General features: G+C 46.1%; 1 protein-coding gene across 3 annotated transcripts in view; it reads left to right on the top strand.

The window, feature by feature from the left end:
- WWC3 (WWC family member 3) overlaps positions 1 to 15,742 on the top strand; it is a 123,192-nt gene extending 107,450 nt beyond the window's left edge. For 2 of the 3 annotated variants that reach the window (XM_060136855.1, XM_060136857.1), the window contains 5 exons: positions 6,945 to 7,109; positions 9,206 to 9,298; positions 11,086 to 11,313; positions 11,460 to 11,587; positions 13,025 to 15,742. In XM_060136855.1, coding sequence (XP_059992838.1) covers positions 6,945 to 7,109; positions 9,206 to 9,298; positions 11,086 to 11,313; positions 11,460 to 11,587; positions 13,025 to 13,091 — 681 coding nt within the window. In that variant the 3' untranslated portion in view covers positions 13,092 to 15,742. The remainder of the gene's footprint in view (positions 1 to 6,944; positions 7,110 to 9,205; positions 9,299 to 11,085; positions 11,314 to 11,459; positions 11,588 to 13,024) is intronic. The other variant, XM_060136856.1, reaches the window with a different exon arrangement.
- The last annotated feature ends 584 nt before the right edge of the window (positions 15,743 to 16,326 follow it).

Here is a 16,326-nt window from a genome sequence, read left to right as displayed (position 1 = left end):
GTGTCCCCTGCATAGGCAGGCGGACTCTCAACCACTGCGCCACCAGGGAAGCCCCCTGTCTACTTTAAATTAAAAGGAAAGGACAACTAAACGGGGTGGATTTTTACTCCTTCAGGTGCCATCTTCAGGGCCGCGTGTGGCTCAGGGTGTTTTGTGCGTTCCTAACGTTTTGGACGCTTGTCGTTTTTCTCCGTTTCTGACATTAAGAGCAGTGAAGCATCCTTTTGCCCCTTCTGTTCACCCGATCCTAGTTGTGCCCATCAATGTATCTCCACTGGGGAAATTTTCAGGTTTGTGGTGACAAATGTCTAAGGAACGCAGTGGGGTTGGGAGACACTGTATCAGTGCTCTATTGCAACTTCGTTTCCCAACTGTTCAACTCATCAGAACGTCTACCACCACAGCCCCTGATCTCAGTCCAAAACACAGGTCCTGAGAGAAGTGAGAGCTGCCTGCTTGCAGCCTCCCGCACTGCAGCCCATGCAGTGCCTCGGGCGGAGAGATGTTCTGGGCGCGGCTGCCGGTCATGGCCATTATTCCTCTTTCTAAGAGTTTGACAAGCGTTGGCCCATGTCAGGGGCAGTAGCTGTGGGAGGCTAGCTTGGTGTGTCCTCCTCCCTCAACTTTTAATTTTGAAGCACTTCAGATCTACAGAGAAGTTGCTAGAATAGTACAACACATACTCGTATCCCCTTCAGCTAGACTCCCCAGTTGTTAGTTCTTCACCACATTTGCATTATCTCTTTCCATGTGCATGTGGTAGCTGCCAGGCATTGCAGATGCAACAGCAAAGTAACAAATGGAAAGTCCTGCCCTGTGGGTAACAGACAGGGTAAGCCAGTAAAATACAGCAGCATTTGAGATAGTCAAAGGGGCTACTGAAGAATGAGATGGTAGGGAAGCAGGGTTTGCATTTTTAGAAAGATTTACCATTTTAGAAAGGATTACATTTAGAAAGGTAAATTGGTATCTACAAACATCAGGACTGTAAAATGGTGCAGCCGCTATAGAAAACAGTATGGAGTTTCCTCAAAAAATTAAAACTAGGGACTTCCCTGGTGGTGCAGTGGTTAAGAATCCACCTATCAATGCAGGGGACACGGGTTCAAGCCCTGGTCCGGGAAGATCCCACATGCCGCGGAGCAACTAAGCCCGTGAGCCACACGGCCCGTGCACCCATGCTCGGCAACAAAAACAAGCCACAGCGGTGAGAAGCCCGCACATCGCAACGAAGAGTAGCCCCTGCTCGCTGCAACTAGAGAAAGCCTGTGCGCAGCAGTACAGACCCAATGTAGCCAAAAATAAATAAATCTATTTAAAAAAAAATTAAAAATAGAATTACCATATGATCCAGCAATTCCACTTCTGGGTGTACATCCAAAAGAGCTGAAAGCAGGTCTCCAAGAGATACTCGCACATCCACGTTCATAGCAGCATTATTCACAGTAGCCAAGAGGTGGAAGCAGCCCCTGTGTCCATTGACAGCTGAATGGGTAAGGAAAAAGTGGTATATATGTACTATGGAATATTAGCCTTGAAAAGGAAGGAAGTCACGTCACAGGCTACAACATGGATGAAGCTTGAAGACATTGTGCAAAGTGAAATAAGCCAGTCACAAAAGAATGAATCCTATACGATTCCACTTATATGAGATTCCTAAAGTAATTAAATTCATAAAGATAGAAAGTAGAATGGTGGTTACCAGGGGCTAGAGATGGGGAAATGGGGCGTCGTTGAATGGGGACAGAGTTCAGTTTGGGAAGGTGAAAAAATTCTAGAGATCTCTTCCACAACAATGTAAGTATATTTAATACTACTGAACTGCACAATGAAAAATGGTTACAATGGTAAATTTTACTTATTTACTTATTGTTGGCTGCATTGGGTCTTAATTGCTGCATGCGGGCTTTCTTTAGTTGCGGAGAGCAGGGGCTCTCTGTTGTGATGTGCAGGCTTCTCATTGTGATGGCTTCTCTTATTGTGGACTGTGGGCTCTAGGCGCGCAGGCTTCAGTAGTTGTGGCGTGCAGGCTCAGTAGTTGTGGCGCACGGGCTTAGTTGCTCCGCGGCATGTGGAATCTTCCCAGACCAGGGCTCAAACCCGTGTCCCCTGCATTGGCGGGTGGGTTCTTAACCACTGCGCCACCAGGGAAGTCCATGATGGTTAATTTTATGTATTTTTTATAATAGAAATGAAAGGTCATAGAAGTCTCACTGAGAAGGCAGTTTTTGAGCAAAGTCCTTAAGGAAGGAGTCTGGGAGCCTTGTGTGGGGCTGGGTATGGGCATTCAGGTGCAGGGAGCTGCAAGTGCGGGTGGGGTCGGGGTAAGGAGGCATCAGAGCTGAGGACAGAGGGAGTCAAGGGGCCACATCATATAGGGCCTACTCAGGACTCTTGCTTTTTCTCTGAGAGCATTGGAAAACTGGTGGATAGTTTTGAACCCAGGGGTGATGTGATCTGACTCACTTTTTAATTTTTTTCCTAGAATAATTTATTGATATGAAATTCTCATAAAATGAACCCTTTCAAAGTGAACATTTCAGTGAGTTTGAATACATTTACAATGTTGTGCAACCACCACTTCTCTCTGGTACCAAGACGTTTCTTTCACCCCAAAGTAAAACCCCATAACCATTAGCATTCACTCTCCCTTATCTCTCCCCGGCCCCTGGCAACCACCAATCTGCTTTGTTTCTATGGATTTGCCAATTCTGGTTGTTTTGTGTAAATGGGATCATCCAGGGTTTAAAAGATCAGACTCCAGGGGATCGTAGCCAAGATGACAGAGTAAGGAAGAGCTCATCTCCACCCACAGGTGTTCCAAAAGCACGACTGCAGTTGACCCTTGAAAAACACAGGGGTTAAGGGTGCTGACCCACCTCACAGTTGAAAATCTGCATTTGGGAGGTTTTTTTTTTTTTTAGCACCTAAAGGAACTAGAAAAAGAAGAACAAATAAGATCCAAAGTTAGTAGAAGGAAAGAAAGAAAGATCAGAGCAGAAATTAATGAAAGAGACTAAAAAGAATAGAAAATATCAGTGAAACTAAGAAGTGGTTCTTTGAAAAGATAAACAAAATTGGTAAACCTTTAGACTCATCAAGAAAAAAAGAGAGCCTAGATAAATAAAATCAGAAATGAAAAAAAGAGGGGACTTCCCTGGTGGTCCAGTGGTTAAGACTCACAGACTGCATGGCATAGCAAAAAAAAAGAAAAAAAGGAAACGAAAAAAAGAAGTTACAACTGACACCACAGAAATACAAAGGATCATAAGAGACTACTGTGAACAGTTGTATACCAGTAAACTGGACAACCTAGAAGAAATGGATGAATTCCTAGAAACATACAATTTCCCAAAACTGAATCAGAAAGAAATAGAAAATATGAACAGACTGATTATTAGTAATTAAACTGAATCAGTAATTTAAAAACTCCCAACAAACAAAAGTTCAGGATCAGATAGCTTCACAGGTGAATTCTACCAACATTTAAAGAAGAGTTAACACTCATTCTTCTCAAACTATTTCCAAAAATTGAAAAGGAAGGAGTGCTTCTGAACTCATTCTATGAGGCCATCATCACCCCGACCAAAACCAAAGACACCACAAAAAAATAAAGCTACAGGCCAATATCACTCACGAACATAGATGCAGAAATGCTGAACAGAATACTAGCAAACCATGCTCAAGTGGGATTTATCCCAGGGATGCAAGGATTGTTCAGTATCCACAAATCAATCTAAGAGATATACACCATGTTAGCAAATTGAAGAATAAAAATCAAGATCATGTCAGTAGATGCAGAAAAAGCTTTTGACAAAATTCAGCATCCATTTATGATAAAAGATCTCCAGAAAGTGGGTAGAGAGGGAACATAACTTGACCATATATGGCCATATGTGATAAGCTCACAGCTATCATCATATTCAATGGTGAAAAGCGGAAAGCATTTCCTCTAAGATCAGGAGCAAGGCCCACTCTCACCACTTTTATTCAACATAGTATTGGAAGCCCTAGCCACAGCAATCAGACAAGAGAAAGAAGTAAAAGGAATCCAAATTGGAAAGGAAGAAGTAAAACTGTCACTGTTTGCAGATGACATGATACTATACACAGAGAATCCTAAAGACGCGACCAAAAATCTGCTAGACCTCATCAGTGAATTCAGTAAAGTGGCAACATTTAAAGTTAAGGGATATAAAATTAATATACGGAAATCGTCTGCAGTTCTATACGCTAACAATGAACTATCAGAAAGAGAAATTTAAAAAAAAATTCAGTTTACAGCTGCATCAAAAAGAATAAAATACCCAGGAAGAAATCTAACCAAGGAGGTAAAAGACCTGTACTCAGAAAAGTGTTAAGTCATTGATGACAGAAATTGAAGACAACACAAACAAATGGAAAGATACACCATGCTCATGGATTGGAAGAATTAATGTTAAAATGACCATACTACCCAAGCCAATCCACAGATTGAATGCAATACCTATCAAACTACCAAAGGCATTTTTCACAGAACTAGAAAAAATAATCCAAAAACTGTATGGAAACACAAAAGACCCCGAATAGCCAAAACAACCTTGAGGAAGAAGAATAGAGCTGGCGGTATCATGCTCCCTGATTTCAAACTGTACTACAAAGCTACAGTAATCAAAGCAGCATGCTACTGGCACACACACAAAAAGACACATGGGTCAATGGAACAGAGCGGAGAGCCCAGAAATAAACCCACACTTATATAATCAACTAATCTATGATGAAGGATGCAAGAAAACACAGAGGGGAAAAGACAGCCTCTTCAATAAATGGTGTTGGGAAAACTGGACAGCTACATACAAAAGAATCAAAGTGGACTACTTTCCCATTCAATTTAAAAATGTTTAAAGACTTAAATGTAAGATCTGAAACCATAAAACTCCTACAAGAAAGCATAGGTAGGTATGCTCTTGGACATCAATCTTAGCAATGTATTTTAGGATATCTCTCCTCAGGCAGGGGAAACAAACAAACAAAAAACAAATGAGACTTTATCAAATTAAAACGCTATTGCACAGTGAAGGAAACTATCAATAAAACAGAAATGCAGCCTGCTGAATGGGAGAAGATAGTTGCCAACGTTATATCCGACGAGGGGTTAATATCCAAACTATACAGAAAACTCAGACAACTCAACATCAAAAAAACAACCAACCTGATTAAAAACTAGGCAGAGGACTTGAATAGACATTTTTCCAAAGAAGACATTCAGATGGCCGACAGACACATGAAAAGATGCTCAGTGTCACTAATCATTAGGGAAATGCAAATCAGAACCACAATGAGGTATCACCTCATACTTGTTAGAATGGCTATCATCAAAAAGACAACAAATAACAAACATTGGAGAGGATGTAGAGAAAAGGGAACCCTTGTGCACTGTTGGTGGGAATGTAAATTGGTGTCACCACTGTGGAAAACAGTAAGCAGGTTCTTCAAAAAGTTAAAAGTTGAACTGCCACACCATCTTGCAGTTCCACTTCTGGGTATTTTTCTGAAGAAAGCAGAAACGCTAGTTAGAAAAGATATATGAACCCCTATACTTATTACAGCATTATTTACAATAGCCAAGATGTGGAAACAACCTAAGTGTCCATTGTCAATAGATGAATGGGTAAAGAAGATGGGGTATATATGTGTGTATATATGTATACACACAGACACACATATATACACATACATATGTATATACATAATATGCAGTGAAATACTGTCCATGAAGAAGAAGGAAATCTTGCCATTTACAGTAGCACAGATGGACCTAGAGGGTGTTATGCTAAATAAGTTGGAGAAAGAGAAATACTGCATGATTTCGCTTATATGTAGAATTAAAAACAAAACAAAACAAATGAACAACCATAACAAAACAGAAACAGACTCATAGCTACAGAGAACAAACTGGTGGTTGCCAGGGGGGTTGAGGGGGTGGGGATGAGGGAAATAAGTGATGGAGATTAAGAGGTACAAACTGCCAGTTATAAAATAAGTAAGTCACGGGGATGTCCTGTACAGCATAGGGTATAAGGTCAATAATATTGTGTAAACTCTGTATGGTGACAGTCGGTAACTAGAGTTATCATGGTGATCGTTTTGTAATATATTAAAATATGTAATCAGTATGTTGAACACCTGAAGCTAATACAACACAGTAAGTCAATTATGCTTCAGTAAAAATTAATGAATGAATGGCTCATACAGCATGTGGCCTCTTGTGACTGGCCTTTCACTCAGCCTAATGTCTTCAAGGTACATCAGACTGTAGTATCTACCAGCACTTCCCTCCTCATCACTTGCATGAGTATGCCACGTTTTGTTTAGCTTCTCATCCGCCCGTGGATGTTTGGACTACTTCCACCTTTTGGCTGTTTGAGTAAGGCTGCTATGAACATTTGTGTGCAAGTATTTGTTTGAGCACCTGTTTTCAGGTCTTTTTGGTATACACCTAGGAGTGGAATTGCTGGGTCTGACTTCAGTTTTTACCAGGATGTCCCTGGTGCTGTGTTGAGAAGGGTTTGAAGGGAGGAGGGAGGCGTGGAATCCAGGAGACGGGTGAGAAGCCTCCTGCGCTAATCAGGCTCAAGACGATGGTGACCCCGATGGAGGGTTGGTGATAGGAGGTCAAAACGTGCTTAATCTCGAACACAGAGCCAGCAGAATTTAATCTTGGACCAGATATAGGGTGTATGAAAGAGAGCTGGGTCCAGAATGACACGAACCCTTTTTTTGCTGGAACAAATGGGAAGGTAGAGATCCTTGGCAGAGGGAATATCAGAAATTCCATTTTGGACGTGTTAAGTGTGAAATGCCAGTTAGAGCTCCAGTGGCAATGGCAAGGTTGTTTGGTGACTCCACTAATTTAATGCTTGTGTTCTAGAAAGAGTCGTGGTAAACAATAAATTACTATCTAGGTTGATAAGGAAACCAACACAGAAGATCTCTTCCCGGAAGAGGTGGCGAGTCTGCCGAAGGAGAGGCCTGGCCGCAGGGCCCGCGGCTCGCCCTTCACGCGGAGCAGCACCATTGTCCGTTCCCAGACTTTCTCGCCCGGAGCGCGAAGCCAGTACGTTTGCAGAGTAAGTCGGGAGTCCTTTGCCACCTGCCTGGAAGGATTCGTCATCGGTCGCGGGCGGGGCTGGGCAGCAGAGGGTTGGAGCTCCCGGCAGATCCTCACCTGCACGCAGGGTTGAGAACTCTGAGACAGGTGGAGGGGGAGACCCCACCTGCTGTGGTCCGTGGAGACAGGACAGCAGGTTGGAGGTTGGCCGGCCGTGGCCGTGTGACAGTGACGGCACAGACTAGCAGAGACGAGGCGCTGTTGAGGATTAGTGCTCACGACGCAGCAGACTGGGGCGCCGTTTGGCTCGAGGAGAGCTTTGACCCTCCCGCTCCTCTGACGGGGCTCGTTGGAGAAAGCATCTTCCCTTGAAAGGGCTACCAAGGGGCCGCTGCATTAGGGCAAAGCCAGAGTTTGATCACATGAGAGAGGCAGACCCTCAGGCCTCCGTGGGAGACACTGAGGGGTCCCCAGGCCCACCCTCAGGCTCAGAAATTGGCTAGGACTCACGGAACTCAGAAAAGCCGTCGTATCCACGATGATGGTGCGCCGCAGGGAAGGGGTGCAGACCGACGCGCAGAGGGAAGGGGTGCAGACCGACGCGCAGAGGGAAGAGGCGTCGGGCAGCGCTCCGGAGAGACGTGGCGGAGCTTCCAACCCTTCTCGCGCAGCGGAGTTGTGCGGCAGCTCTCGCTTCCCGGAGCAGTGGCAGCGTGTCCGGAGCACAGCCGACCAGGGACGCTCACCCGAGGCTTGGTGCCCAGGCGTTTTGTAGGGGTGGTCACGGGGCACAGCTGGTGGCCGGCGTGGCTGACCTTCGTCTGCAGCCCCTCCAGGGTCAAGCTGGTGGCCCAGGGCCCCCCTCACATTGTCAGCAGAGACTGTGCGGCCAGGCCAAGGTCCCCAGGTAAACAGAGACACTTAGAACGTTCTAGGGACTTACAGGTCACTGCCCAGGAGCTGAGCAGGGAGCCCACCTTTCTTGGGCAGGGAATCCTTTACTCACAGGAGGGAGCAACAGGGGCTGGGGCCCGGGTGGCCACGTTTGCGAGGCCTGCAGCTCCTCTCCCCACGCAGTGAGGTGTCCCGGTCGCGCTGCCCCGGGCAGCCCAGGGTCAGGCAGGGCACTCCCGCCCCATCAGGCTGCAGCCCTGTGGGGCCTGATGCTTCATCACGCGGCTGGAGGTGCCTGATCGAAGGCCATCCTTCCTTATCCTAGACTCTTGCCGAACCCCTGTGGAGCAGCCTCCCGCCTGCTTGCTGAGGAGGATGGGGTGGTGAAGGAGGAAGCCCTTCACCGCCCCAGAGACAGGCCTCCAGCCCCTGCACTGTGCTTTGCGCCCTGCACAAAGGCACGCACTGACCGGCGATGCTTCTAGAGGCCTCTGTTTTTATATATGTTTGTGATGATTGGGAGGCACATAAGTGCAGTGCTGCAACATTTCCTGCTATCTGGGGTTCATTGGCATGGAAAGTAAGGCCGTGAAGGCCAGGACTTTGCTTTCACACAGATATATGTTGATCCTGAAATGAAAACCTGCCGCCAAATGAAATACGTAACGTCTCGGCTCCCGTGAAGTCGGCATTATTTATTTTTCTTTTTAAAGACAGGCCTTTTCCCTTGACGGGCAGGGTGGGTGTTAGTGGTGTGGCCTTGTCCTCCTGCCGGGAACGAGGCTCTTATCTGGAACGCCACTCTTCCCAGCTCTTGCCAAAGCTAGAAACACAGCAAATGAGAATGACTGATAAAAAGTGAAAAGCGCTGAGGAGAGTGCGGGTTTTCATGAGCGTCACACCGTACCAAGTGGCAGTTGGCATTGATAGGACCGAAATTGTGTTGCTCGATTAGCCTGGAAAACCTCAGCTGGTTCGGTTGATGGACCTGAAGCAGGGGTGGGGCTGGGGGTTGGTCTGCTTATTTGGTTTGTCTTTGTTTGGCCTGAAACTCTTGTGTGGGGTTTTCTTGTAAGCGAAACCCAAAGTCTTGGTAAAAGCTCTAAACGTCAGAACTGTTTGAGCACCTGCACGAAACACAATAATCCAGTTCAGAGTACACAGAGAATGAATGTTGAATTCTTGAGGAAATGTTTCTGAACCTCAGTCTTTTTGGTGTAGCTTTATCGTAGTGACAGCGACAGTTCAACGCTGCCCCGGAAGTCCCCCTTTGTCCGAAACACTTTGGAAAGACGAACCCTTCGCTATAAGCAGGTATGTGCCACGTAGACTAATCTGCCGTCTGTATGTACGCTGGGAGTTACTTCTACAAACCCGAAGGGGTAATATTTTAGGTAAGATTAATTGAAAGGTAGTATGTTTATTTCCTTGTTTACTTAGATATAATTTTTAGAAGTGTATATAATGTCAATATGTTACCAATATTTGTTAATTTCCTAAGATAATGTCATAATCTAAGATAATACATGATCTTTACATTTTAAAATATAATAAATTAATAAACAGCCATTCTGTATAAGAGATTCTTCTTTCTTTTTTGACAAGGGAGTATATACAGTTTAGAAAATTTGAGTCTTTCAACTTGGAGCATTCTCCTACGTAGGACGTTCTACAGTTTTCCTTTATATACACCGAATTTTTTCTCCACGTCACGCCAGTTTACACACTTTTGCTACTTTTAATTTGTAAGGTAGTGCCCGGGCAAGAATTCTTTGAAAGAAAAAAAAATTCCCAGATCTCCTTGTGGTGGTTGTATTTAGAGTAGCCGCTGACTGAGAATGATAAGAAAATACATAACTCAGCAACAAAAGTATTTCTCAGCAGCCATGCTGTTGGCATTTTGGCCTAGGTCTGTCTTTGTTGGGGGCTGTCCTGTGCACTGTGGGCCGTTGAGCTGCATCCCTGGCCTTGACCCACTAGTTGCCAGTATCACCCCCTCCCCCAGTTGTGACAACCAAAAATGTCCCCGGAGGGCCCAAGTCACCCGTGGTTGGGTACCAGTGAGCTCTGCTATGAATTCAGCAGAGCTTTTAAATGAGTTTGTGTTTATTAAGTCACTTACATTTGCATTTAACTTCTGTATATGTGCAAAATAGTGTTATGGGTGTGTAAAACGCATACAGTTATTCAGTCCTCCCAACAACGCTGATAGGCTCGTGGATTTGTGATTTTGTTGCGCTAACTGCCTTCCCCAGCGTTGTTAGCCATGGCGTGGGAAGTACTTCTCTCAGCTCCGTGTACAAAATTCTATTCTCGTCTTAGAGCTTTCTTGAAAACAGGAGACTTGCTTACTTCAGGCGTGTGTGGGGAGGAGCGTTTTTTTGTTGTTGTTGTTGTTGATGTTTGGCCTCGCTGCGCGGCTTGCAGTTGTAGTTCTCCGACCAGGGATTGAACTTGCACCCCAGCATTGGAAGCGGGGAGTCCTAACCATTGGACTACCAGGGAATTCCCTGGGGAGGAACGTTTTTGACAGCTTGTGTGTGTTTAACCAGAAAGCCCTCAACGTGGTTTATAACGTGCTTTTTTCCCGTTACACAGTAGGCCATTAAGATTTTGCCATGTCGGTCTATTTTTCATCTTTTTACAGTAGCTGCGTTTTCTGCGGGCCTTATAATGTAATTGATCACTTTTCTCTTGTCAGGTATTTAGGAATTTTTCTGTCATAAAGCTTTTGCACATCATCAGCTGTGCCTTTCAGATGCAAGTCAAATGAAATTTCAGAACCAAAGAAAACACAACATTTTGTGGCTCTTGCTTATATTGTCAAGTAGCACTTGAGAAAGATGACGCCCTCCTGCCCCGTGTGACAGGGTCTGTTTCTCTGCGCTTTAGCCAAAAACTAGGTCGTCATTACAGCGGACAGCTTGCTGTCACTGGCTCGTTACCGGAGTGGAGGTTTGAACCCGTGTGGCCCACATCCGTGTTGCGTTGGCGTCGGGCCACGCTGCGGCTGTCTCCCTCCAGTGGGGTCGGTCACTCGGGGAAGAAGCTGCAGGCAGGGCGCGGGCGGGGTGGGCGCGCTCACGGCCGCCGTCTCGCAGCCCTGCAGGTCCTCCCTGGCGGCGCTGGCGGCGCGCACGTCCCTGGACCTGGAGCTGGACCTCCAGGCGTCGCGGACGCGGCAGCGGCAGCTGAACGAGGAGCTGTGCGCCCTGCGCGAGCTGCGCCAGCGCCTGGAGGACGCCCAGCTCCGCGGCCACGCCGAGCCCCCGGCCTGGCTGCTGCGCGACGAGCGCTTCCGGAGCCTGCTGCGGGAGGCCGAGAGGCAGGTGAGGCCCCGGCCCGCCAACGGGGGGAGGGGGCAGGCGGCCGGGCCTTTCTCGCCTCCCGGTGCCCGGAGCTGGCAGGGGCTTCCATCGCTCTTCCTTAAAACTGGAAGCAAACCCGTCTGGTTCACCCCGCGTTGCTGTTCCAGACGAGACAGACCAAACTTGACCTCCATCAAGAACAGGCAGCTGAGAAGACGCTGAAGAAGGCCTCCAAAGGGGTGCGCCAGCTGCGGGGGCGGAGCCGCAAAGAGCCCCTCCAGGTGCAGGCGTTCAGGTGGGGGGAAGCCCAGGCCTCACTCTCGCGCTTGCTTTGTCCTGGCATACCTTTGTCACTATGAAGAGTAAAGTAAGTATTGAGAGAGACCCACAGGAAGTCGAGGACAAAGCAGGAATCTCCACGGCTGTTAGCAGTGTGCGGAGTTGCTTCCGATCTTGTTTTCTAAACACTGTTTTTTCATGCTGCTTGTAATCACAGTGTGGGTTCGAGTTTGCATTTAGCTCTTTTTAAATTAAAATACCCCATGTTGCCACATCATCTGTTACCTTTTTTGGCTGTAATGTCTCATCTAACAGATATAATTTACCTATTTTATACCCTGCTTCTTTCCAAATGTTTGCTCCTGTAAACAGCACAGTGATCTACATATAGATACATATGTGTATCACCTTTGCCTTTTTAGTTAACTTTTTTTTATTTAGTTAACTTTTGATTGAAGCATAATAGACATACAGGAAAGCATGCATATCGTCCTATATATGAAATATTTCAGTGAACTGTCATAAACCCTACATGGCAAGAATCAAATGTTATCAGCACCCCCAGATTTCCCACACCAGAATAACCACCATCTTGAATTTGAATAGTGTAGATTAGCTTTCCCTGTTTTTATCTTTTATATGAGGAAAATCACCCAGTCAATCTATTTTCTTTTGTGTCTGGCTTTTTAAAAAATTGAGGTGAAATTCACGAAGCGTAAGATTAACCATTTTAAAGTGAACAATTCCATGGCATTTAGTACAGTCACAATCTGTATTCAGTTCCAGAACATTTCCGTCACCCCAAAAGGAAACCCTGTACCCCCGGTAAGCAGTCACTCCCCATGCCAACCTCTCGTCAGCTCTTGGCGGCCACCACTCTCCTTTCCGTCTCTATGGGTTTGCCTTTTCTGGACCTTTCATATAAGAGGAGTCATACAGTATGTGGTCTTTTGTGTTTGGCTTCTTTCACTTAGGATAGTATTTTTAAGGTTCATCAATGTTGTAGCATGAATCAGTGCAGTGTTCCTTTTTAGGGCTAAATAATGTGTGCCTGACGTCTAGCCTTAATTTTTTTATACCTTGAATTTTTACCTCCCCATCATAAAAGAGTATAAAACACTATAGCTATCTTCCTTCAACTATGATTTAGAACTCCTTGTATAGTTTTTCATTTATTCATAAAGAAAATATTTGCTGAGCATCTACGTATACCAGGCACTGTTCTAGGCACTGGAGACAAACCCTTGCCCTCATGGGGCTTTGTAACTTCTATTAAAATTTAGAGAGGGGGCCGGGGCAAGAAACTTTAGAGGGTTTGTATACAGATGTGCCCCTGGGGGTTGAAATTCAGTGTGTTCTCTGAGTCAGAAAAGCTGTCATTGATGGCAGAGCCTCTTGCCACCTTTCACTGCATTTCTATCAGCCTCTAACCTGTAATTCTTTCCAATCGCAGGGAGAAGATAGCATTTTTTACAAGACCAAGGATTAACGTACCTCCTCTGCCCGCCGACGATGTTTGATGTAGTGCTTTGTACACATAAAGTATTTATCTGCCTGTTTTATTTTCATGAAGTTCTTAGACTAGCTAAATTTGTCTTTAAAATATTTGTGCAAAGCTATTAATATACACATTTTGTAAAAAATAAAAACAAAACACATATATCTATACATATATATTTTATAATAGTGACGGCAACAGGGCTTGGTTTTTCCTTGTTGTGAAATTGACATCTCTGAAGACAGGTTATTTTATAAGAGATCAATTATCATGTTAAGAGTGTACAGTTTTTACGCTGTTTTATTTGACTTAAAGGCTGGAAGACAGAAACGAAGTGAGTTCAGGCAAATTCACTGTATTGTAATTTATTTATAGTACTTTTTTTTTCCTTGAAGGAAAATACTGACTTTAAGATGTATTTTAAGACTGAAATTTTGTTCTTCAGTATTTGTCATGCGGTAGAATGGAACTTTGGGGCCGGTTTTGTGTCTGACATCCGAAATGCAAACACTATGTGCTGAACTCGTCACTCGTCCCGTTTCTCCTCTGTGCATTTATCATGTATATTGTACACTTTTGCACCCTTTGTGTTCTGTTATGATGCCACCTTAGGGGCTCAGTCCTGAGTCAGTGCGGCGTGTGCGTTGCGGAGCTTGGTCTCCCGCGCGGGCTGGGCACCCATAGCCCCTGGTTTCCGTGCACCTTTCCGTGCCCACCCCGGGTCTGAGGCTGGTGGTCACGGAGCCCCCGGCAGCCATACAGCCCACCCTCACCCGGCCTCGGCAGCCCCGCCTGCCTTTCCAGTCTGCCCCATCTGATCCTGACCGACAAGGAGGGCGGTGGTGGAGCTTCTGCTCTGCTGCTCTGCCCTGCAGGAAAGTGAAAAGAGAAGAAGGAAGGTGTGTTTTCACTGAGTCACTGGATCTGCTGATGGATAGAGCAGTCACAACATGGACACGATAACCTTTGAAGGCGCTTTCTTGAGGAGGCCAGCTTCCGTGGGAACTACAGCTACCAGGCGAGTCACTCACAGGAGAGCATGTGCTTTCGATCGGAGGGCCCCCGCCCCATACTGGAGTCGTCCCAATATTTCTTAAGAAATCTTAGAACTAGCTCATGAGGAAAAAATTCTTTACGTAATAAAACTATACCATCCTTTAAAAATGCCAGGTGGTATAGTTTGCCTAATACGTATTTATTATATATGAAATGCACTCTCCTTCATGAGGCCTCGGAGAAGTAAACGAGGTGAGTCACACAAAATGTAAAAGAAAACGGAACCCTCCTCCTGGGTCTTTGTGCCCCTCCCTTGAAAGTGCCCCTCCCCCCTTAATCAGCAGCATCTCTCTTCTCATTCGTCTGTAAGCACTCCCTTGTATAACCCACCTTCCTTTTCACATTTATTAAAAATGCATTTTGTAAAAGCATTTCATTGATATGTGACCTATCACGGACAGTGAAGTTGTCTGTGGTGGTAAGGCTGAAAACTGTGTGCTTTTTCACACTTGTCACTTCTTGCTATGTATTTCTGCCTCTAGTCCCGGTTTTTTTTCTTTTGCTAATTTCTCTGCATATATACCCACAACAGAGGTAGAGACACAAAACACATGAGTGCTTGCCAGAAGTGCCCCCCCAGGAGACAGCGTTGCTGCACGGGTCAGGTTGGTGGCAGGCCCTCTCTGTCCCCAGCTGTTGAAACTTCAGATTGATGGGTTGGCTGCCGCTGGACTCGGGGGTGTGTGGAGAGCAAGTCATATGCGTCTGAGGTACATGGCTCCCCAGACGTGGGAGAGCGCCGGCCGCGTTGCCGGGCCTGTGTTTAGGCACTGCCAGTTAAAGCTCTAAGTGGGTGGAAAGGTTGAGGTAGCTTTCCTGCTAACCCCTACAAAGTAGCAACGTGGGGAAACCCACTGTGCCGATACAGAAAGCCCGCAAGGGTTTTCAAATGTCACTGCCCACTAGACACAGGTTTCTGTTTGGAATGCTTCCCCATCCCAGAGTTAAAAAAAAAAAAAGGAAATCCCTCCTTTGCCCCACCAGAAACAAATGCAGCCCCAGCTTTGGTGTCAGTTCAAGGAGCGCTGTGTTTTGCGCCTTTCCCCTGTGCTTCTCCGCCTCCCTCCTGTCTGCTTTTGCACCTGAATGGGACCATAGTCAGAAAGGAAGGAAAAGCCAGGCTGATGAAGGACGGGGAGGTGACGGGTCCGTGCTACTCGCAGGCTGTGCTGGAAGTGGCACGTGGACAGCGACAGAGGCCAGGCCAGCAGGCAGGGCACGAGGCACCCTAACTGGCTTCTCTTTCGTGATCGATTGTGCAGCTTCCGACTAGTTAAGACTGCCACCCCCTGGAAAATATCCCACGTGTCCGAAAAGTGAAGTCCTGTCGTCTTAAGGGGTATTTTCTTATGTTTTAAGTTTGCCCATAATCGTGCCTTGGACAATCCGAAGTCTGCCACCAGGGTCCTTTAGAAACAGTGTGATGAGTAAAAGGGAATTCGGTCTTCACTTCATCTGGTCACGTAATTGTCACCACCGAAATAAGTAACCTTCTGTTGTGGGAATAAGTTATAATCAGTATTCATCTCTATTTTTGTCACTGTTCTAATTGTGTCATTTGTATTGTTTGAAAGTATTTCTTCTACAAAATTAAACTAACCTGCCTTAAGAACAGAATGGAAATGTGTGATTTTTAAAAAAAATGTAATTAGAGACTTAAATATATTAAAATGTATATAATTTTTTTCAACATAAAAATAGAGGTATGGGGGCTTCCCTGGTGGCGCAGTGGTTGGGAGTCCGCCTGCCGATGCAGGGGACGCGGGTTCGTGCCCTGGTCCGGGAGGATCCCACATGCCGCGGAGCGGCTGGGCCCGTGAGCCATGGCCGCTGAGCCTGCGCGTCCGGAGCCTGTGCTCCGCAACGGGAGAGGCCACAGCAGTGAGAGGCCCGCGTACCGAAAAAAAAAAAGGAAACCCTGTGCCGGTTAACCGTCACCCCCATTTCTCCGCCTCCCCCCCCCCCGTAACTGCCAATCTTTCTCTCTCTGTGGATTTGCCTATCGTGGACGTTTCCTGGAAATAGAATCACATGCTATGTGTGCTGGCTTTGTTCGCTCAGCATCATGTCTTCTGGGCTCGTCCACATTGTAGCCTGTGTCAGGACTTCACTCCTTTCTATTGCTGAGTAATATTCCTTTGTGTAGATAGACCACGTTGTGTGTGTTTGTTCGGCAGTTCGTGGCCATTTGGGTTGTTTCC

Source organism: Lagenorhynchus albirostris, chromosome X (genome assembly GCF_949774975.1).
Source record: "Lagenorhynchus albirostris chromosome X, mLagAlb1.1, whole genome shotgun sequence".
Taxonomy (NCBI): Eukaryota; Metazoa; Chordata; class Mammalia; order Artiodactyla; family Delphinidae; genus Lagenorhynchus; species Lagenorhynchus albirostris.
Note: the sequence above shows the minus strand (reverse complement) of the source record. Positions and strands in the feature narration are given on the sequence as shown.